Source organism: Tympanuchus pallidicinctus, unplaced genomic scaffold (genome assembly GCF_026119805.1).
Source record: "Tympanuchus pallidicinctus isolate F22 unplaced genomic scaffold, pur_lepc_1.0 scaffold24, whole genome shotgun sequence".
Taxonomy (NCBI): domain Eukaryota; kingdom Metazoa; phylum Chordata; class Aves; order Galliformes; family Phasianidae; genus Tympanuchus; species Tympanuchus pallidicinctus.
Window position 1 is genome coordinate 3844040 of NW_026294741.1, and position 23276 is coordinate 3867315.

Here is a 23276-nt window from a genome sequence, read left to right on the forward strand (position 1 = left end):
ATTTCCCAGTGCAGCTGCATGCTTCCCTGCAAAGGTTGTTTTAGGCTCAGCAGCACTTGGTGTGTGTTTGAACAACTGGATGGGACCTGGCCCAGGGACAGGCAGGCAGGGAACGAGGAGATTGCCTGTTTAATTTTAGACCTCTTTTGAGTCTGGGTCTGCAGTTGTTCACGTGATGCTGGCTTGACAGGTAAAAGACCTCTGTGATGGCACGGTCACATCTGAATCTTGGTATGGATTTGGGGGGATTCACATAAACTAGGTTTCTGTTGTCTCAGTAAGAAGCTGCCAGTTACTCTTTGCTAAGAGGTGAAAAGGCCTCAAATTGTCACAGCATTTTGTAATAGCTTTTGTGTTTCTGCTCTTGCACAAGACCTCTGTGCTGGTTAAGTAAGGATCATTTTAAAAAGCATAGTATTCACTTTGAAATTTAACAGTTTTGTGAAATGAGAATGACTTCACATCCACCTCCTGCTTCTGCCTGCCTGGAAGGAATTAGGATCTCTTGCTGCTGGTGTTTGTTGCTGCGCAGGGGGTTCTGTAAAAGTATCTCAGGCACTGGAAAGCAATGAAGTTGCCCATGCAGAAAGTGTCACCCAGGCAAAATTTAGAAAATGGAGAAGTGGGGAGAAGTTCCTCAATGTCTGAAGTGTGTACTTAGCAGCTGTCAGCTCAGTGCTGAGGCTCGTGGAGTGGAACAACCTGGCATCCTGGTCCATATTGGCAGTGCTCTCTGTATCGATGGCTGCAGCTTGTTCCCAATAGAAGCATTTCCCAGGCACTGCCTGCACAGTCAGGTATGTTGGCACAAAATCACATGCAATTATTACTTTGGAATCACTTTCAAGGCTTGCAGGACATATTTGCAGGGTGTAGTCTGTGTGAAGTGTTCCTGGTTAGAAATGCTGTGAATGTTACCCTAATAATCTTGTCTCTTGGAACAAAAGAAGCTGTTCTGATGTTCCCAGTGTTAAGCACAGGCAGACACCTCCAATCCTGTGCATTAGAGTGCAAACTGGATCTTGTTTATCACTGCATCAGTCTGCAAGGAGGAGATTGGTAGGAGCGGAGCCGCTTGCGTGACACGGAGCGACTGCCGTTGCACAGAGCAGAACAGCGCTCAGAAATGTCGCTCCTCTCCCTTGCCCTTTTGATGACAGACAGTTGGCAGCAGATCAAAGCACAAACAGGATGAATGTTTTGCATATTCTGTCCTACATGGCCCGAAAAGAGCAGAGATGGAATTTTTTTCATCTTCCACTTTAAACGGCATTTAATATGTGGCCTAGTTCTGCGCTCTGCGACGCGCTTCCCCCCGGCCCGCACTTCTGCTCTGTGGGCTGGAGGCCTGGGGCTGCCCTGAGGCTCCGGGTCGGTTCCTTTGCTGTGCTGAATGCATGGAGCCCTGGTTCTGGCTCTGGCCTGGCCCTGGTTCTGGCTCTGGCTCTGTGGTGCAGAAGGCTGCAGTGGGAGCAGACAGTGTGGGTGTCCCGGGTTGCATCTCTGAGTGCTGTCCCTGCTGCCCCAGGTTCCTCACAGTGCTTTCCCCAGGAGTGCACAGGTTCTGAGTGCTTGCTGGCGCTTGCCAGCTTTGCTTCCTTCTCTTTGGGAATCCAGAAGCAGTAAAAGCTGGAGGTGCCCGCTGCTGTGTAGCATGGGAGCCCCAGCACAGCCGCTGTGTGTCCATGTGTCCGTGTGTCCGCCGCCTGTCCCCTGTCCTGCCCTTCCCTCTAGTGGGGTGACCCGTCATTGCAGCCAAGCCGTGGGTCGCAGCCTCCACAGACGCTTCTCTTTAGGCAATCAGCCACTTCTGATGCAGACCTGCTACAGAATCACAGAATCACAAGATCGTAGGGGTTGGAAGGGACCTTCAGAGCTCATCGAGTCCAACCCCCTGCCAAAGCAGGTTAACTACAGCAGGTCACACAGGTTGGCATCCAGGCAGGTCTTGAACATCTCCAGAGAAGGAGACTCCACCACCTCCCTGGGCAGCCTGTTCCAGTGCTCCGTCACCTCACTGTAAAGAGTTAATATTAGAGAGGGCTTCACAGAGGCAGGTGGTGGTGGTTGGTCCCATCTGGCCTCCTCCACTGAGCTCCTCCATTGATTTTTTGCGATGCCATGGCAGTGATTTGTGTTTCAGAACCTTTGGTCGTTGTCGGGCTGTTGTGGCCTACTGAGCTCACCAGTTGCTGTGACCTGGATTTTTTTTTGGCGTGTGGAAATGGACGTTCATTATAATGCTAGAAATGTTTGCATAGTTTGGGTTCCTGAGCACAGTAGAGATTTCAAGCGCTCTTTCAGCTGGTGTTCCTTACTGTGGTTTTGAGAACTTGTTCTCTAGCCAATTAGATGCTCTTGAACCATTGTGATTTACTCACTTTTTTTAATGTCTTAATCTATCCCACGTGTATCCTCTTCCCCTGGTCCACCTCTCTGTGTGCCCCTGTACTCCCCACCAACTTCATCATAGTAAACTGATGGGGATTTATGCTCTGGGAGGACCTGAGGACTTCCAGCAACAACAAACACACACACAACAACAAGTGGTGCTTTCAGAGGTAGATAGCAAATTGTTCAAAGGGATTCAAACTCAGCTGGGTGAGTGCTGACATCTCAAACCTGGCTCCGCGATGGCTGCTCTGCTCCTCGGGGGGCTGCTCTTCCCCTGTGCTTCTGCCCCTTTCTGAATGCTGCCACAGCTTGCTTTGTGTTGGCCATGGAATTCATTGAGGTACTCATGTTGGGAGGAGGTGAGCTCGCCGGCTTCCTTATCAGGCTGCTGGCATGTTGAGCTGCTTCTTAGGTGTGATGAGTAGAAGGCAGTTGTGCCAGCTCTTGCTTGTTGTGGACGGTTGTTCTGCAAGTTTTAGCTTGAAGCTGTGGTTGGAAGTGGCTCCATGCGAACTCCTGCATGGTATTTCTCGTTCTGTTCTTAGAAATAGAAGAGCAGCAGGAAGCATGTGCTTTCTAGCTGCTTTCATACCCACAGATCCAGAGCATTTAAATAAGAGAAACCAGAAGTTAACTTACTGTACTCCTCCCCTGTTCAGAGCTCGATGCTTAAACATGTCAGGTTGTGTGTTCTGCAGAGGTGTCTATGCCCATAGCTTGCCCTGCTCTCCTGCACGTGCACCTTCAGCACTGCAGCACTTATGCAGATCTGCATAAGCATAATAAGTTTTCACTGATTAAAAGCAGATGCTGTACCCGATCTCTAGCCAGTGTCTGGCAATAGATGCTTAGATGTGCTGTGACATGCAATTAATAGCTGAGATCTCTCTACTGAGGTATTGCTTTGGGCTGTGATAGGACTGCCTGCTAAAGTTCAGCAGCATGCTAGAGGTTGTATGTACTCATTTTGCACTTAACACAGCCTGGTTTGTCGTGTGGATCTTCCTGCTCTGCATGCACCAGGTCCCATTGGGTGGGTTCAGTACATGCTGGTTTTGTGGACTCTTAAATTCGAATGCTGATGCTGCAATACCAATGAGTATGGTGTACATAAAAGTGATTAAAAAAAAAAAAAAAGGAGAAAAAATAGTATTTTTGCCCAGAATTAAGCTACGTGTCTGGCTCATAGCTGCTGCATGCAGTGGGGGCATTGGCAGGAAGGGAAGGAATCTGCAGTTTCACTCTGTGCTGAGTGAAGAGGCTTTGGAGGGAATGTGAAGTGACAGCTGAACAGAAAGCGAGCTCCTGGGCAGTGACAGCTCCACGCAGGAGCAGCGAGAATTTCCTTTGCTTTATGCTGTCAAGCCAGTGAAATGCAAATCTTTGGGTGCTGTATATATTAAAGCATATTAACTCTACTTTTCCTTTCTCTCCTATGTATGCAGGAGGCAGACAGTGGGGAAGAAGAATGCCGGTCCCAGCCCAGGAGGTAAGATTGTCACTTAGAGGATGCTGTTCTTTGCAAAACGTTCTGCAGTGCTTATTGTGGGGTTTGTTTTACTTGGGAATGTTATCTGCCATAACTTTCTGCCCCTTGTTAATCTCATGTCTCGTGGGTACCTGGCTGCAAAAAAACACCCGAAACAAAAGATAAAACCACAGTGCTTAACAGTGATCTGAATGGTGCCCCAGTGAAGGCAGTGCTGCATCGGGAAATGGGGAAAAAAACAGCTTACACCTTAAAATGTACAGGAGGAGCAGTTCACAAAGATGTCAGGGAGTGTATCTCCCAAAGTGCTGTTTGCAGCCAGGAGGTGGTGTTGTGCCTGTAGCAAGTTGTGAGCGTGGTACCTGCACTTCGTGTATGCAGACATCACCTTGTCTGGGGAGCATGTCCTGGTGGTGGACTCCTTGTCTTCCACTGATGGATGTTGTTTCTCAGGGTTTGGCCCGTGATCAGAATATTCTGATATTAATAAACACTTTGTTGTCTGATTTTGAAAAGCCTTAAAAGCAGTGCAGGGGTCCCTGAGCTGGCAGGAAGATCAAGGAGGAGTTTCAACAGTGATTGCCACCCCTGTGCTGTGCTTCTGCACCTCCGTGGTTGCATCCATCTTTGGGGTTTGTGAAGAGTGTTTCTAGAAGTGCAGGGTGAGCCTATGCCTCAAGAGCCCCTGCAGTGGATGTGTCAGTGTAGATGGTGACATGTATTCATGGTGGTGAGTGTAAATGGTGTTTTCATAACGCAGTCATCATCTCAACAGTAGGCCTTTTGAGTCAGGAGATTTGTCTCCTATCCTCTCAGCCACCAAAAGCGTTATTTCAGCTAAACTTAATGCTTACAGTAAGCAAAGTCAGTGTAGAACTAAGCCACTTCTCCAGCATCGAGAGCTCTTTCTTGGCTGAAAATGTTGCAGCCAAATTGTGTGCAGGGAGTAAGGTTCCGTGTGGGGGGAGAAAAGGGGAAGCAAAGGTGAAAGCTCTCCCTTCATGTGCTCTTCGGCTGTTCTCTGCTTAATGCTGTTTGTGTGGGTAGGTAACAATGGAAACTGTCATTTTCAATATTTAAAAGGTTTCAGGGCAATGTGGGCTTTGCTTTTGGGACCAGCTTAGATGGCTGTGCAAAAGGAGAAGCAGCTGTGGCTGCACATTCCCATGACTTCAGTGCAGTCCCCTGGCTGTGGGACGGTGGCTGCTCCGCACCCTCAGGCTTCTCCCCTTCGGTGATGATTTAAGAATCTGTTTCTTCATTTTACATCTTTCACGACTGTGAGGAAAGCTGGAAAACACCAGTCCCAAAGGCTCAAGCTGAACTCGGCTCAACTCAAATTTTTAACTTCACTCCCAGCCTTCCAGCAGTCACAAGATGGGCTCATGACCTCGTGTCAGCATACAGAACATATTGGGGGGGGGGAGGGACGTAATTGTTGTGGGCATTTAGCAGCAATCGTAGCTTAGGTTTGAAAGAAGTGTGTTTTTTTTCTCATATGCTGGGGGAGGAAATGACAGCCTGCTGCTGGTGATCTGAATGCTGTGCCCAGAGAGCTGCACAGAGCCGGGGTCCCTCCTGCAGACACATGGGTGCTGTTGAATGTTTGATTACAGTGGGATAAAAGTAAGAGCCAAACACGGTAAGTCATCAACCTGAGGAAGCTGCAGAGGAGGAGCAGCAGCTGTCTATAAACAGTTCAGAAAGAAGGAGTGCTTCTTTCTAATCCCCAATTTCAAGGGAGCACGGCAAGCAGCAGCTGTTAAAATCCAGACAGCGGTGAGGTGATGGACTGAGTTTGGCTTTAAAGACAAGGTGAGGTGTTGATGAAGGGCTCTGGCACTGCTTGCTGCTGACCTGGGCGAGCCCGAGGTGCAGCCTGGGGATCTGCCTGGAGCTGCCAGTGCTTCAGGTAGGAATTTTCTTTTAATTCGTAGAACTCTTCTTCCAAAGGACTCCTTCTGTCTCTTGGTAGAATTTGTTTCATCACCGCCCCAAGGTAGTGTAGCTGGCATCAAGCATGTCCAAACTCAGCCGGTTAATTGGCCACTGAGTGCAAGAGCACTGCTGTGGCTGAAAGCACGTTTGAGTTAATAAAAGTATTTGTTAAATGGGATGGTAGCATATAGGCCTGGCATTACTTGTGAAAGAGTCAAATGAAGACCCAATGTTTCTGTGCATAAGCACTATGCATAAGCACAGAAACATATTTGGTATGGAGAGGCGCTTGCAGATGGGAGCACAGCCCATGTTCCCATCCTCCTGGGGCTGTCTCTGGGGTCCTGGCACTGCTGTCAAATGGCAGATGTGCTGCTGAGGTCCAGCCCAACAGCTGCCAGTGCTGTGGCTGGCTGGGTGGGCTCTGATGTTAAGGCTTCTGCTGTTTGCCTTTGCTCGCTGCCGAGATAAGAGGCATGTATAGAGGTGAAGGGGAACATGCAGCAAAGGCTGGCAGTGTGACAGCACCAGGGAGTAGCACACAGAGCAACGACCTCAAGCATCCTCCAAAGAGGCAGAGAACTGAGTTCCTAACTTGAATTGTCCTTACAGGCATCAAGACCACCATACCTTAAACAAATTGTCCGGGTGCTGACCTATTTGCACTGTCTAAGGGCTGTGATTGCATCGACTGGAGGCTCACAGCAGGGGGAAGGAAACACGAAGACCTTGTTTGAACTTAAACCTGCTCTGCAGAGGTGTGACGAGTCTGCACTCGCCTCCATGTTGGGGTTTGTGGGCACAAAGAGAGCAGCAGCGCCCAGCTTCGCTCTGCCCATCTCCACAGCTGCCTCCTCACCTCTGCCCTGGGGCCTGTCTGAATGTTTCCAGCCCTGCTCCAGGAGAAGCTGGGCAGGTCACTGCCCTGCCAGAGCTACCACCAGTCCTGTAGATTGGGGTGGGATCCCTGAGTCCTTGGCACGAGCCCCTGACTGAGCCTGTACCTCTCACCTAATTCTTGGCTAATGATACTAAGAAGGAGCTACTGCATAAGCAGGTGTACGGAACAATCAATTTGTTACATTTATTGCCCTCATAACTGCCTTCTAGACATTTTTATTGGGCTATCTGGAAGCCGTAAACCAGCTGGCCTGCTCCTCTGCTATCTGCAGACTTGTTGCTGCTGCACTGAACTGACTAAGGTCTGCATTCATAGTCTCTGCATCATCCTGATGCTGTTAAAAGTCACCTAAAATGCCCACATACAGAGCTTCAAGCTGTGCTTACACCAGCTGGTATATCAGTTCAGCTTTGCTTGCCCTGTGCTGTGAGGATTCAGCACCTTTGTTTTGCTGATGGCTGACATCTCCAGGGCTGCGTGCTGGCAGGATGGCCCAGTGCTGGCTGCTTTGGTTGCAGCAGTGCCTGTGCTCCCAATGCTGTCTCTGAGCTGAAATGCAGCATTTGAAGCTGCCTGGTACCTGCAGCACATGGAGCATAGGCCAGTGCCAGCTGCAGGGATGAAGTCTTTGAGCTGTTATGGCCTGCACTCATTCTGTGTGTATAGGGAAAGACATGGAGCCTGTGTTCCCTCAGGCTTCCAGAGGAGAAGTCAGGTCCTGTCCTGAATTGGGTTTATTACATGCAAATGTTCTCCTGAAGAGCTCATCTACCCCAGTCCAGAGGGAGGTGCACTGTGTTAGGTTTGCAGCTCATGTGTGCTCACCTTCTGGTTTGTTGTTTTAGTCAAAGGAGTTCCTTCCAGGAGTGAGCTGGGAAGGGAAGCAAATCAGATTACCGCTATGATAACAGCTGGATGTGCCAAAACGCCTCAAGCTTTCAAGCTGGGAGTAAATACCTTTTGTTTTAGGAGTGGGAGACAGCACTTTAATACAGAAGGTCATGGTTGCTAAAAGTGTAAGAGTTGTTTTTTACTGCCTCGATAGCGCGTGGAATTGGCGCTTGGGTTTCCTTGCAGGAGGTGAGCTGCAGGGCTGCTTGCTGGATGGTTACACTGACACCCACTGCAGGCTGCTCAGTGCCTGGGGACATGTCTGGGTGCAGGGTGATGGCACATCACAGAGCTCACTCACCCCATCCAGGCGTGTGACTCTAGAGATGAGGACCGTCCCCATTTGGTGGGCAGGCTGCTGACACTGCTGTTACCCTGAGCGCATCCTGTGCTACGAGGGGCACCAAAAGCCATACGCTGGGTGTTCTGGCTCCTCTGCCTGCTTCCCTTGCTTGCTGCTGCAGCTGCCAAACTTGTTTTGTTGGTACTGGAGCTGTAGCTGGAAGTTCTGCTGGGTCTGTGAGGCGCTTGGTTAGCTCCAGACCTCCAGTAAGAGGGATCTGCGTGTGCGGGGTACGGAAGAGCTTGTGTTTATCCATGCCGGAGATTACTAAGCTCCTGTAGCACAAACCTTATCTTTAGAATGCATTTCCTGTATCCATCTTTCTGCCTTTCCTTTCAGTGACAGCCCAGTCCCAGTGGCATTTACTACAGCTGCTTGTGTAGAATGGAACACCGAGATAAAGAAGTGTTCTGTTCATCTGCCAGCTCAGCTGACCTCCAGGAAAAGTTCTGTGGGCCACACATCACAGTCCATGCAAGTCTGCATTTTCAGTGCTGGGTGTTCTACCAGCAAACTGTGAGCAAAGGTATAGGACTGGTGGTAAAATCAGGTTTATTCCTGGGGAGAGACCCATTAGCAGCCTTTCAGTTTATAAAGAGGGGCTGTAAGAAATAAGGGGACAAGACTCTTTAACAGGGTCTGATTTCAAACTTAATGAGAAAAGATTTAGATTGGATATAAGGAAAAAGGTTTTTTGTGATAAGTGCAGTGAAGCATTGGCACGAATTGCCCAGGGAGGAGGTGGTGCCCCATCCCTGCAGACAGCCAGGGTCAGGCTGGAGGGGCTCTGAGCGCTGATGGAGCTGTAGGCGTCCCTGTGCATTGCAGGGGAGTTGGATCAGATGATCCTTAAGGGTCCACTCCAACTCAAATGATTCTCTGGTTAGGTTGGCAATAACTACCTGCAGCCTTTTGTGATCGCAGTGAGTTTGGTCCAGTCCAATGACGTGGCTGTGCTTCACAGTAAGCAGTGACATGACTTGATCCTCACAGCTGGACAAGCAAATCGGTGTTAGCTGTTGCACTGCCAAGTTCCATCAAGGTAAAGATATTGTGCTATAACAGGCAGTGTGCTCAAAGCATGAAAGCCTGTGCAAAGTTTGTTGATTTATCATTGAAAGTGTGTGAACAGAGGAGAATGAGGAGCAAGGGACTAGGAGGTGGAAGGAATGAAGGAGGATCAGATCCTTTAGCTACCGAGTGGGTCTGCTAACCCAGAGCAGCTGCCCCATGCACTTGTGCTGCCGCTTCAGAGGTCGGTGAAGGAGTGGCTGGCTGGGATTCCAGACGTGTTTGTGTCTCCTGCCTAGCACAAGCCAGGTGCTGCAGGGGAGAGGAGTCAATGCTGAGGAAGACTCCTGTTGTAAGTAGAAAGGGAGATTCCAAAATAGCAGTTCTGGTTCCCAAGGGCACCTTGTCAAGGCTTGGAAGCCAAGCAGCAATCCTCAGAGTTCTCAGCCCTGTGTGGATTTCAGAACTTAAATGTATTTTGAGAATCTGGACAAGGGTTTCCAGACTCGCTGCCCTTCAACTCTTTGGTATCCTTGCATCAGAAACATTCCCTTTTAAATTCAATTTAAAAATAGGATCACTTTTGACATTTCAGAGGATTTACCTGTTTCTTTTCTATAGGTCACTCAAATAACACATCACCTATTTTACGGTCTCAGACATTTCATTTTGGCATGCTTTGTCCTTGCTGGACTTGGAGCGGTGCTGTAGTGGTTTGCAAGGGTCTGGATTAACTATTTAGAAGCATTTCAGCCAAAGCTTCTCCATGCATTGCCACGTCCAGCATCAGCCATAGGAGCAACAGCCACCCCTGCTCCCATCCCCGCTGCATTCTTTGCTTCTGCAGCTGTAAGCTGGGTGTAATTGAGACTGACCTCTCCGTGTCAGACCCTCTGCGATTTACTGATAAGTAAACTATACAACAATTGGGTGTGGATTTTGTGAGGGAAGGGTTTAATGAAGTGATAATATTGCAAAATAGGTGTTGAATTCTCACCTGAGAAGCCCGCTCATTGATCACGATGGGCAGCTGACCAAACGGTCTCTAAAAACAAGGTCTGTTCCTCCTGCGATGCTTATCGCCCTGCCTTTGCTCCTGTCTGATTCTTTGCACAAGAGCTGAAAACAGAAATACTCTTTGACAGCTTAAATAACCAAATTCAGAGCGTGGCTTCCTGTTCTGACTGGTTCTTCAGGATTAGAGCAGAGTTCTGCATGCTTTCCCTCATTTTGCCTCCCCACTCCTTTTTTTTTTTTTTAACCAGATACAGCCTCTTTTCTAATTACTTTGTTAGATTTCCTTGCTGTGTGTAACAGAGCTGCCGTGTGCTTGGTGGGTGGCATGCCTCTCACCACAGGGAAAGCTTGCTTTCTTCCCCAGTATCTCGTTCTGCCCTGCGTGCATCAGCTTGTTTATGACCACTGCTACTGCAATGGCTTCGTGTTTTCCTGATAAATGAGACCAGATAACACAGCTGTGTCTCTCTCCTGTGCTGAAAGCATCCAGCACCCTTCTCACTGCTCCTCTCCTCACAGTGGGTCTGCAGCAGGAGCCTCATGCAGGAGCTGCTGCTCAAGGGACGGGTTTCTTACCCTCAGATTTGCTGCAGTGATTTATGGCTAAGTCCTCATGGTACCATTCTTGGCCACGAAGGCACGCTGCTGGCTCACGGCTGACCTGCTCACCACCAGGACACCCAGGACCTTCCCTACAGAGCTCCTGTTCCTTAGCTCAGCTCCCAGCTGTACTGATGGGTGCAGTTATTCCTCCCCAGGTGTAGGACTCTTCACTCACATTTGCTGAACCTCGTGAGGTTCCTCTCTGCCCAGCTCTCAGCCTGCACAGGTCGCTGAATGGCAGCACAGGAGGGGCATTATACCCTCTGGCCCTCAAACAGCTGGAATCTGGCACGGTGTTCCTACAATATACCTCTTAAGACCTTCTTTCCCCATTGGCCCTGATGCCAAGCCAGCTCATTTCTCAGTGGAAGGAGGATGTGGTGGGGGAGGTTTTCTGATGCAGCTGCCTCAGAGCTTTCTTCCTAATCTGAAAATGCGGAGCCAGGTTCTGCTTTTTCTTTTCCTCCTCTGGTGCTGATAGATGTAGGCCAAAATTCCTGCACCTGATAACATCCCACTGTTCTCTTTACCCTGAACGTGACCAGTCATAGAATCACGGAATGGTTTGGGTTAGAAAGGACCTCAAAGCTCATCCACTTCCAACCCCCACTGTGGGCAGGGCTGACAACCACTAAATCAGATACCATATCAGGTTCTGGTAGCACCTTCCTTTGGTTCTTCCTCCTGTGTTGGAGGAAAAGAACATCCATTGGCTTTTGTAGAGTGCTTGCATTCATTTCAAGCAAACTTGAAGCAAACCATGCCCTGCTCACCCACTGAAATACATTTCCAGAAACGTGATGGTAATAGATGATGTTCACTGGGGCTCTTCAGAGGGAGACTGGTGCTTAGGTGAGCACTCCCCTGCCCCCACAGCAAAACACAGTTCATACAGCGGCCTGGGAAGCACTCCGACCCCAGACAGACGTATTTACATCCTGTCAGGTGGTGATGAATGGCTGTGCTCGTGCCCTATTGCAGCATGCAGTGATTTAGGCTGTTACCTGTCATCGCTGCAATTTCGTGCGCTTGGAGCTCCGTCTGTGTTTGTCCCAGCAGAGTGCACCTGCTTGCAGGGAGGAACAGCTGTCCTGTGCCCTGTGTCCTGCCTCAGCTCCATCACATCCCCACAGCCCAACCCTGCGGTGTGGGATGCAGCTCCCAAACAAACTGGGGCTGTGCCTGAGCTGTGACATTTGCAGAGTGTGCAAATGGTGCGTAAAGGAGGCTGGTAATCAGAGTGTTAACCTGACAGAGGGCAGTGTCAGCCTCAGCATTCCCACCCTTATGGCAACACGCTCCAATCAAATACCTTTTATGAGTACAGATTTCAGTGCCTGCACTTCCTTGAGCATTTCCCACTTCTGTGGTCTGGTGTTTCAAAAAGAAAAAACCGGGGTGTTTCTGCCATTCCCCGTGTGTGGAGACACAGTGCTTGGTGGTATTAATGCAGGATTAATTCATTTACACATCTGTTATCTGTGGGTTACATGTAGCTGCTCGCAGTTCTCACCAGTTCTAAGGGCTTGCCTTTCTAATGATGGTTGCAAGTAACAAATCTGACCTTTGTCTGGATTCTATCTGAATTCATTGGGTCTTACACAACTTGTGCATAAAGCTCTTAAGTTTCTCATTAGAGTAGGGCAGAAGTTTGGGGTTGTTTTTCAGGCTGTGAACGTGTGGTATGTGTCAGTTCTGCGAGTGAGGTTCTTGCCAACCTCCTGACCCTGGTGAGGGTTGAGTTACCTCCATTTCTCTCATGCTCTGATTTTTCCATTGCTTTTTGCAACTGACTTCGTTTCTGTCCAACAAAATGACTTTTTTTTTTTGGCACAGCAGTGAGCTGGCACTGCATTTTTTTTTAGCAGCTGTGAGGAAGCATTACCAGAGATGTGCTCTTGGCTGTTATGAGAGAGCTTACATTAACACAGCTAAACCTTACTTGAGTGGAACTTGCGGCATCACGCATTGTGCTGCTTCATCTGTCCCCTGTGAACCCATGAGGTGTGTTTGGGTGGGAGCTTCCCCATCAGCATCAGACCTCAAGCAGTCACCAGGACTGGGTTCTGTGTGCATCCCCTCTGTGCTGGGCTGATGTTTCTATGGGGAACGGGGCATGAGCTGACTTCAGGCTTTCTTTTCCCTCCCCCTTCCTGGGCTGAAACGGGGGAGTACTGCAAAAGGGTTCCCTTGGTGCTCCACATTCCGTGCAGCCCTGGGCCAGATTCCTGCCCTGAGGCTTTTCCCTTCTTCCCACTCTCTCAGGAGTGATGGAGCTGAGGATGGAATAGCGCCCAAAGGCAGCTGCTTCTCTTCTCATTTGACGTATTCGAGTTTCTGAATATGAAAGTTGTCGCCAAAAACGCTTTCCCTTTCTCTTGCAGGAGACAAATTGAGGTCATTTCCTACACACTGCGTGCCTTTCCCAAAACCACTCACTGCGTTGCTTCCCCCCAGCCTCCAGTTTTTTAGCCCTCCCATGCTCCCCTACCTGGAGCTAGGGGTAGGAAAACAAAGAACCAACCACCAACGGGCAGCCCCCTCTACCGCTGCTGCTCGCTCCCTCCCGCACCGAATCGCCACGTGCGTGCCGGTGGGCGTGACCAAGTGCAAAGAGGCGTGGTCGTGTCTATAAGAGGGCGTGGTCTGCTGCGAAGGGGGCGTGGTCGTGCCCATAAGGGGCGTGGCCGGGGCATTGCCGGGCCGCTCCTGCGCAGTGCGGCGGGTGGCGGAGCGGAGTGGGGCAGAGCGGAGCAGAGCAGCGGGGCGGCCGGAGCTCCTCATGCCGCGGGGCCGGGCGGCTGCCTACCTGCTGCCTGCGGGACTGGGGCTTCGCCATGATCCCCTACTTCTCCGACAACGCCGTCATCTCGCAGGGAACCATCGCTCAGCTGTGAGTACCGAACGGGACCGGTCCCGGGACGCTCGTAGCGGGAGCTCCTCCCGGCCGTACCCCGCCGTGCCGCGGTTCCCCGCCGCTCTCAGCAAACTTTTCCCAGCCGGTAGTCGCGGGGCAGCTCGCAGCCTTCCTGCCGCGCTTTGCCGGCGTTCCGGAGCTCGTTCCCCGCTGCCTAGCCGGAGGCACCTCCGGCTGCTGCCGGTCCTGCGCTCAGCCCGCAGACCTTTTGGGACAGATCCCAATCGTTTCTTCCTTTGTGGGCGATTCAAATTGCGTTTGTGGGAAGGATTAATAGGGGAGATGTCCGATGTGGGCCGTAGATAAGGCTCTGGCCACGCTCGGTGTTCCCGCACGGCTGCTGGGTGCGGGGCCGCACCGGCTGAGCTCCGCGGGGGAATCGGGGGGGAATCGGTCCCGCCGCTCCGTGGCCCCTTCTAGAGCAGCGTGGGCAGTCAGCTCCGTTCCGTGTCCCTGAGCCTTTCAGAAACGACCCCAAGTACTTGAAACCGGCCGCTTTTGGCCCCTCGTGGCGTTGCCTGTTGTATTACAGCATTCCCTGTGGTTGCTGGTAGCAAAAGTTGAACAGCGATGTGCCCGAAGCTCCACGGGGACGGGATGGGAAATAACTCCGTGTGTCCCACAGCGGGGACAGCCGGGCAGGGCACGGGGACACTGGCAGCCCGGGTTGGAAGGAGCGCCCGTCCTTTCTGGGGAGGGAGATAGGGGTTATCAGACAGCCTGTGCTGCCCTCCTGGCTAGAGAGATTAAGGGCTGTGAGAGCCACAGAGTGCTCACATGGGACCAGCGTTCTCAATCAGGGCACTGCTTGCGGCTGATGTAATGAGGAACTGCTCCTGACAGCAAGTTCCCAAAGGCTTAGATGGTATCAGGTGTCCTTATTTCTTTTTGGCCAAGACCTAAAAATCCCAAGTTTGTTGATTTGCTTTGCTGAAAACGTGTTCTTTGTGAGACGAGAACGGCAGTGGTGGCCCAAATGCAATCAGGACCTCTGGTTTCAGTGCAGTCTGTGTTTGGCTGATCAGCTCGGGCTGTCAGAGCTCAGCAGAAATTGCTCCTGTTGACACTTTTAGGCAGTGACAGAGTCAGCTGCTCGGGGGCTCGTTTGGTTTGGGTTCATGAGGGCTCCCATTGCAGTCCCAGGCACTTAAGCTTGGCAGAAGCTCCGAACTCATGGCTGCAGCTCGTTGGTGTGGGATTCAAAGCTTCTTTCAGTCTCATGAAACTCCAAAGCAGCTGATGGCGAGACAGGAGGAAAAAAGCAGAACTTCAGGCAGCGTGCACATACCAAAGGATTTTGTACAGGAGAAGCCCGGACAAGTTGCCATAGATCAGCTCTTCCTGTCTGCAATCACTTCCTTTTCCTTTCGCCAAGTTTTAGGTATCCTAGCACATTATCAGTGTCCTGAAGTGTTTTTTCCGTGGCCCTGTGATAACGCTGTTCTTCTGCCGGATCCCTGTGCTGCCCACCTTCCTCTTTATTTAGGGAGTGGGACTGGGCCCACTGAGCTGCTGTGCCACATCACTGTGTCACCATCCCTGTGAGCAGTGAGGGATGCAGGCGGGCAGCAGTAGGACCTGGCACTGCTGGGCACAGCTGTGCGTTTGGGGCTGCTTAACCATCTTCTCTCTGCCTCAGCTACAGCAGCAGTGGGAGCCCTCCCTGTGCCCACGTGTTGAAGCATCCCAGCGCTGTTTACTGCCTCATCCTCAGCACTTTTGCAGCCTGAAATGGAGCTTACTTTGTGAACTTGCTTGCTGCTTCCCATGGCTCTCCTGCTTGCTTCGTACCGCTGTTTCCTGTTCCAAAATGTTAACTGATAGTTTTTATGAGGCCTCTCTGTGCCGTGTCCCCATACCCAGGCAGTGTTAGCCCTGTCCTTCCCCTCCCTGCCCATTTCCTGTGTCTTCAAAGCCCCGTGGCCATGTCCTCTGCTCTCTGAAGCACCGTCACTGTGACACACCTTAACTCGTGCCTTTTGCTGACATCACAGGGTGTGAGGCTGCTGCATGCAGAGCTGTGTATTTATTTGTTCACTGTATGGGAAACATTACAACCTTTCTATCTACTCACTGTGTCCTGCTGCCAAAATCTCTCGACCTCTCCGCACAACCAGACTTCTCTCCTCCAAGCAGCGAGTTATTGGAAATCTTTAATCACATCTCTAAGTGCTGTACCTGTGTAAGTGTTCTACCTCTGTGTTGAGGATCAGTGCTGAGGATGCCCAGAGGGAGCAGCAGTGATCCCTGTCCTCACTCCCAGCTCTGGCTGATGCTCGTGAGTCGGGGCTCAGTGCAGTGTCAGCATCTGCATGGAGTTTTCCAGCTGTGTGTGCAGAGCAGTAGAAGCGTGCAGGCTGCCAGCATCAGGGCTGCTGGGCTGGTCCCATCCTTCTGTGAGATCAAAAGCAGCATGGAAAGAGATCTGTGATGTTCTCTGGTTATTAAAAGCAATGCAAATAAGTTGCAGTAATTGAATGGAAGCAGTGTGCTGCCTGCTGAGCTGATCATTAACTCAGCCAGGGCTGTGCTGTTCCGAAGTACTTTTCCTGTTTGCCTTTTCCTTGTACTCCCCGGAAGCTCCTGGAGTTTGTCTCACTGATGCTTCCTGGAGGGGAGGGGGGGGGGCTGGGAGAAAGACAGGGGTGGTTGTCAGCCACAAAGCAAGGCCTGAGGCAGCAGAGGAGGGTTTTCAGGGCAGTCCTGTGCCTGCCCAGCAATCCTGGTGGGAGCCCAGTGTCCAGTGAAGCCTTGCTGGCTGCCAGCTCCTATGGAGCAGTCCCTGAGGGCTGCCTCAGAGCTCTGCCTCTTCGTGCAGCTTTTGCAGATGCTCAGGACTCTGGAAATGCTTTGGATGCTTTTGAGGATTACAAGGCAGAGGGAGAAGGGTGAGATTATCAGCAGAAAAGGGCCTTTTGGGGCTGGTTCATGGGCTGCCTTGGGGTGTTTCACAGGACTGCACTCCCTCCTACCTTTGTCAGAGAGCCCCTAGCTAAACTATTGCTTAATTGTCTACAGCAACTTCATGCTGACTGTCCTGAAACATTGCTTCTGACTTGTTTGTGAGGTCAGAGGGGAGTTTAAGGTTCAGGATCCCGTCTAGATGAGCTGTGCAGGGCTGCTGTCTCCTCTGCATCACTCTGGCAAAGCATTTAAATTATCAGCTCCTATCGGCTTAAAACTCATTCAGCAAATAGTTTTTCTCCTGTGTAGTGGATATGATGTGTACAGAGCCGTTCTGCAATTGGGGTTTCCAGCCACGGTGTTTCTTAGCAGCTGTCTGAAGCCTTCTATTTCCACAGATACGTGGGCTGATGTGTTCAGAAGTCACTGCTTTGCTTTGTGTGTGCAGTGGGGAAATGACTGGAGCCTGGGAATGGTCACTGTGTGGGATTAACCCAGTGTCTGAGGCAGGGATCAGCCTTCTGGTTCATGGACATCAAGTGATAGCAGCTGGGGAAGAAGAGAAGCCCGTGTGGGTGAGTGCCCTCCCCTGGTGTTGGCTAAGGGGAATGGAGGATTCCTGCCCCTGAGAGCTTCTTGGTGCTGGCAGCTTCTCAAATCTGGGCATTTTTAGGTACAATAAGCCCACAGGCTCCTTACTCTGCATGTTCAGTTGTTTATCCCATACTTATTCAGCCCTCATCAACATCACACTCAACCCTTTGGGGTCTCCTGCTTTCATTGCAATAAGCCACGTAAGAAGTAGGTTAAATCCCCAGACTGCTGAACCATGAGTGATTCAGTCCTTTCTTTTAAACAAATGACCTTTGTCACTTGGCATTGAAGCCCTCACATCCTTCACACCACGGCCCTACTCAGATGGTGCTGCTCCAGGTGGGCTCTGTCTGCTCTCAGGAGCTCGGTGTAACTGCCTGATTGTGGGTTTGCTTTGCATGCTGTTACACCTGCAGCTTTTTAGTCCAGAAGTGTTGCGTCTGAACTTTGGGTGAAGCTCTGGTGTGGGCACAGAGATGACTGAGTTCAGTTCATGTTTGGGCTCAGCTGGCTGGGCAGGACCACGGTGCCCAGCGGGGTGCTGTGCAGCAGGCAGCAGCTCAGAGCTCCGTGCCCATCCATCCAGATGGGAGCCTCCCATGGGCAGGTGGGCCTGCAGGAGCATCTTGTGCTCAGCGGATGATAAATGACTCTGTCAAACCACAATTTAAGGGTAGACATCATTTGCACAAAGTTGCAGATATGAAAAGCTATTGTTAGTTTTACCTTTGTCCTCTAGAACTTAGTCTGCTCATGTCTTGCGTGCTTTCTGGAACTCAGTGCCCTAAGCTGATTTTCTCACTTCTCCTTTTTAAAGCTCTGTGAGTTTTGTTGGCTGCTCTGTTGTTGTCGGGTTGTTCTTGTTGTTTCTCCCTTTATTTGCTTTGAGAAAGAAGTGGAGAAATCCCAAACCCAAAGCAGAGCAGCTGCATTCCTCTGTGTGTCGCAAAGCTGGAGAGCCAGCTTGCCTAAATACAAACAATTTGTCAGCACCACTCCTGCCCTGCTGTTGTACTGTGATGGGAAAGTTGTTGAGAAGCCAACAGAGGAATATCTGTGTGCCTTGGGACGAGCAGGGTGAGCACCTGTCTGTGAGCTGAGAGTAAATAGAGTCTCTAATAAGTCTCTCTAGCTTGAAATTAAGCAAATTTCTCCTTTAGAGCCATTTTTAAAGTTCTCTAAGAGCCTTTTCCCCGAGGTCCCTTCCAACCCCATCCATTTTATCATTTTCCCTAAAGTACACTCTGTTCTTGTTGGGACTCCTCTGGTTCTGTGCCCCACAGCTGCGCTCAGCGTTCCACCAATCCTACTTCAGTGTGTGGTTTCTAACTGGGATTGAATGCTTTTAGGCAATAGGAAGGCCTGTGCTGAGGGCTGCAGAGACTTGGCTGCCAAAGTGCCTCAAGTGCTAATTCTGATGAAATCCAGCACCTGACTGCAGCGTGGATAAACACATCTGGAATCTCCGCTCTTTGGAGTTGAAGCTTTTATAAAACAAAACTTACTTTAATGGGTTTTCAGACTGAGACCTGCTTGGCAGAGCTTTGCAGGCTCCTCACCTCGAGTTAGGAGCACTGTAAGTGCACTCGAGACCGCTGCCAAGCTCACCTTTAGCTGGAAGTCGGACAGAGGTAATAGCAGCAAGGTGAAGTGGAGTCATAGATGCCAAACCGCTGCAGGGCTGCTTTTGGGGATGCTGTGTGTGGTTCCTTTCCTTTCCTGTGGGCAGATGAAGTGTGCCTGGTTCAAGCAATGCTTCCACACTGCTAAGTAATCTGCAAGTGTCTGTACAGGAACACTGCAGCATGTGTAGTTCTGCTACATGGACATCTACGTGTTCATTTTGCCTCTCGCCAGCCCTTTCAGCCTTTACTTAAGCTCTGGGATGCAGTGGTGCTGTCAGACACCCCACAGCCCGTCAGCTTCTGTTTAATGTGGCACGTGGTGAGTGATTAGTGGAAATTATTTCAGGAATAAAGGGCTCCTGGTAAGCTGATCCCCATTCAGAGAGCCGACAGAAAAGCGGGAGTCGCAGCAGTATTGCCTTCAGGAAGAACTGGCTGCATCACCGGGGGAAGAGCCGGGTTGGGAAGTGGTGCTGAGTTTGTGTTTTGAAATGCATCAGAATTAGATCTCCTGGTTTGATGTGGAGAGCTTTTGCTGATGTCTCACTGTCAGTAGAGCACCAGAGCGCTGCCCTGCACTGGCACAGCGTTGCTTCTGGAGCCGGGTACCACTGTGGGGTCGGCCTGAAGCGATGCTGTGGTACTTTGCTTTAACGAGGGTCTGGAGCTGTGTTCACTTTGCTGGTGGGGAAGGGCTGTCCTGCTTTTTTTGCCTGGTCTTTGGGATCAGGCATCCTTGTGGGGAGGATGCAGTGAGAATGAAAGCAATGAGAATGAAAGTGCTGAGTGCTGCAGAAGTTGAAATAGTGAGCAGATAACTTCCTTCTATTACATGAGTGGAATCTGACGGCCTCTGGCTGATATTTTCTTTTTAATGCTTTTGGTAAACGAGCATCTGCTTCTCTACAGCACAAAGGGAAGGCTTATATTATTCAGCATTGATTTCTTTGCGTGGAGACAGAGTGACTCTTGTTTTGGTGCTTTGTTCTGGGGCTCTGTGCTGAGGGCAGGCAGTGGGGTGGTGTGACTCCTCCATTTTGTGCCATGACCTGGGCAGCAGCGGGGCCACGAGGATGGCTTGGGGACAGGGGCTGTCGGGCAGTGTTTGGGTGCCAGGGCACTGCTCAGCTTGTTTTCTGCTCATGGGATAGCCGGTGCAGTGTGTCAGGCTGTAGGTCTCCATCTCTGAAGTGCTCAGCCTAAATATAGGGCTTGGCAGGTGTGGGGCAGCACGGTGACCTTCGTGACTTGGGTTACGGCGGTGCTCTGTGCTGCAGGTGACAGCTGTGCCTGCCAGGCCAAACGTGGCCAGGGCTGTGATGGCTCTGAGAGCCATGGGGCAGCCCTGACACAAAGAGTGGGGTTTGTGGTTTGAGCTGACACGTGCTGTGTGCCAACACTAAGCTTCCCATCACTGATTGCAGAGGCAGTCGTGTGGTTTAACGGTGATCAACAAGAACTGTGTTGATTCTGAGGGGTAAAAGACAAGCGTGTGTCACACAGAAGGTGTTCTTTCTGAAGATAACTGGTCGAAACACTGTGTTTTTCCTTTTCAATCTTGAATGCCTATGGGTGCCCAGGCTGTGCGTTGTGTGGCAAGAATGGCATGTGGGGCTCCATGTGGGAACATCCTGACATGGAGACCCAGAGCCTTTGGGGACTGTCATGTAGAGCAAATTCCTTTTGCAGCCTCGCTTCCCATCCTGGAATTTTGCTTGAAAAACAACGCACAGAATCTCGTTTCTTCTGTAAACATCAAGTGCCCGGATTTCTTCGTAAGCATCTTAATTGCATGAGCTGCCCCGTTTCTAGTTGGTGAACCCTGTGTTGCTGTAGGAAACATGACTCTGTGTGTCTCTCTGCCCTGAATTCCAGAGCGCGGTTTGCACAACGTGTTTCCCTGTTGCTTTGGGGGATGTTTTGCTCTCTTTCTGGAAGGGTGCCCCAGGGCTGCTGCGGGTCAAGCCGTGATCCCAAAGCACAAACAGAAAGCAGTTCTCGTTTTCCTGCTCAGCTGATGTCTGTATTGGAGCCAGTGGAGGGGACAGGAAGGCTCAGTGAGGGGCTGGTGTGTATGTTGGTGCAGTCAGGGTGCAGTTGGCACTGAGCATCTCTGTGACTCCGTGTATCTGTGTGATCTGTGCAGGGGTTTTACGTCAAACATCTGAGCTGGAGTGCGTTCCCACGCTGTGTTTGTTTTTCTCCTTGTGCTGTTTCTGAAGTTGCAGAAGTGCTGAGTTGCAGGAGCCCAAAAACCACTTCCCTTCCCCACTGCCTGCAGCGTTGTCACCACTGCTGACAGCACCGCAGGGCCCCTGCTGGTGAGCAGCTCCTGTTGGTGAGCAGCCCTCGTTCCACTCTGCCTTGTGCTCACTGCTGTTTTGGCTGTCAGAGAGGCCTGGACTTGTCAGTGAATGCTGCCAGCTGACCCTGTTACACAAGTGTCAGTGCAGGGCATGCTGAGGTTTCTCTTGCCATTCCCGTTTCCCGGTTGTTGTGGGGTTTGTTTTGTTTTTCTTAGTGCCTGGTACTGCTTTGCTGTACACAGCCCTGAGGGTTAGCCTGTGTGTAGAGAGACCTGGGTGCCTGCATCCTTCCCTTGGAAGCACTGCTTTGGTACCAGCACTTCCATCTGGGGATGTCCCTGATGGTGCAGGCACAGGCTGAAGCATTGCTACTGTGACTTGTAGGCTTTGCTAATAAAATGAACTGGGTGCACGCCACTGTGATTGCCAGGGCGTTTGGATGTGCCACGGCCCTATGAAAGACCTTTGTGCCCACGTGCACCTGCCTTGATGGAGCTCAGAACCTCATTGTTTGATATCCCTGGTAGGAGAATGGAGAGGTGCCCAGGCACGTGCTAGAGGTTATGGGGAAATCCAGCTGGAACTGAAGCTTTCAGCACACTTGCAGATAGAGCAACATAATGGGCAAAGCTGTAGTTAGAGTGGTCAGCCTGGGTGTGAGAAATGCAACGTGCTGTGCCATGCTGGCCCTAGGATTTTGGCCTGTTTGATTCCTGCACGCTGCTGTCTCTGCTCATGCTGAGCTCTGGAGACACGTGCTGGTGCTGCCCTGCTGCACCAATGCTGCCTGTGCTGGGTTCTCCTGCTGCATGGCTATTTCCCAGCCCTTGGCCTTAAGGAAAGGGAACAAGTAATCATTTTTGTATCAAGCAGAGAAAGGAGCTCAGAAGTTCCTGGTCTCTTCTTGGGTTGAAGAGAACAAACCCAGCTCCTTCCTCAAGGCACAGCATTGCTGGGTGCACGCTGCCAGGGACGCTCCCATCCTGTCTTATCATACTCATCAACCATCCTGTTGACTGTGGGATTGTTCCTGGCTTTCTTCAAAGCACGTATGACTATCTCATCAGTTCTGAGAAGGGCAGGAACCCTTCGCTGTGCAACAGGATGGGTTAATTGCAACATCTGCAGAGAGCCCTGCTTTTTCTGTGTGCCGCAGCATCTCCCTGAGAGCTGCTGGAAATTGTGCTCAAAATACTGACTGCTGGCGGAACTTGAGGGCTCTTGATTTTGCCACTTCCCTCTGTCCTCTTGTGACCTCATGAAGGGCAAAATCAGGGCAGCGAGTGATGCCTGAGTTTAACCGCATTACCGTCTTGCTTTTAATTTATCAGTCTTTGAGTTAAATACCATGCAATTTGTAAATAGTACTTCTGAATCTGTTCCATGTGTTCATTTTCTTCAAGCTAACTGCTGCAGGGAGATGTTTGTTCCCAGGGGGCATCAGCTGTGTCCCAACCACAAAGCTTGGGCTTAACGGAGTTGTAATTAGAGCAATGCGTGGGCTTGTCCTATTCATCACCATTTAGAAATGTGCATCTTGACTTTCAAGCGGAAAATGTAGCCATAGTTAATCCCCTCCTCCTGCTCAGGTTCCCCCTCTGCGGGCAGAACAGCACCGCGGGTTGAACCTCTCCATTGCTTTTCTCCTTTTAAAATCAAGGCAGCGTTTCTCTCGCTCACCTCTTGTCTCTTCCCTTGCAGCATCAGCGAGAGCTTCCTCACCGTGAAAGGAGCAGCACTCTTCCTGCCACGAGGGAATGGCTCATCCACCCCCAGGGTCAGCCACCGGCGCAACAAGCACGCAGGTAACTGCTGCTGCCGTGCTCTGTCCCAGCTCACCTCTCTGCTGTGTGTTCTTGCTGGAGGACATGCGTTTTGTTTTACACCAGGTGTGAATTAAAGGCAGAGCTTCCAGCCTCGAGGCTCTAAGAGAAAAGGTTTTGGTACTCTCTTGTTAATCCAACAAAGGAATGACTGTGGGGCATTGTGGAGAACTAAGAACAAACCTGCTCTCACAACCCAAAACTGTCGTGCTGTAGCTTTGATATGAGGGAGGGGCTGCAGGATTGCACTGGGAAACTTGAGGTTATGATATGAGGTGAGTAATTGCTGTCCCAGTCTGAAGCCAGCTGTGCTGATGGAAGAAAAGGAGCGTGCTCACCTCTGTGTGGTGATGAGGAAACCTCTGAGCAACGTCAGTGTGACTTCTCAGATGTGAGAGCAGGGTGAATAATGCAGAGAGGCAGGCACGGTTCCACTCCCCCCTTATCAGCTGCAGGTTTGATTTGTTGTGTTTTTACTTTTGCTTTGGCCCTGTTTGAAAAGTGCTCTGAATAATGAAAC

At 50.8% G+C, this 23276-nt stretch overlaps 1 protein-coding gene across 3 annotated transcripts in view; it reads left to right on the forward strand.

Annotated features, from left to right (window-relative positions):
- SSH2 (slingshot protein phosphatase 2) overlaps positions 1-23276 on the forward strand; it is a 72066-nt gene that overhangs the window by 19455 nt on the left and 29335 nt on the right. For 2 of the 3 annotated variants that reach the window (XM_052688632.1, XM_052688634.1), the window contains 2 exons: positions 3840-3883; positions 22635-22738. In XM_052688632.1, the coding sequence (XP_052544592.1) occupies positions 3840-3883; positions 22635-22738 (148 nt within the window). Of the gene's footprint in view, positions 1-3839; positions 3884-13292; positions 13481-22634; positions 22739-23276 lie in introns of those variants that run through there. The other variant, XM_052688633.1, reaches the window with a different exon arrangement.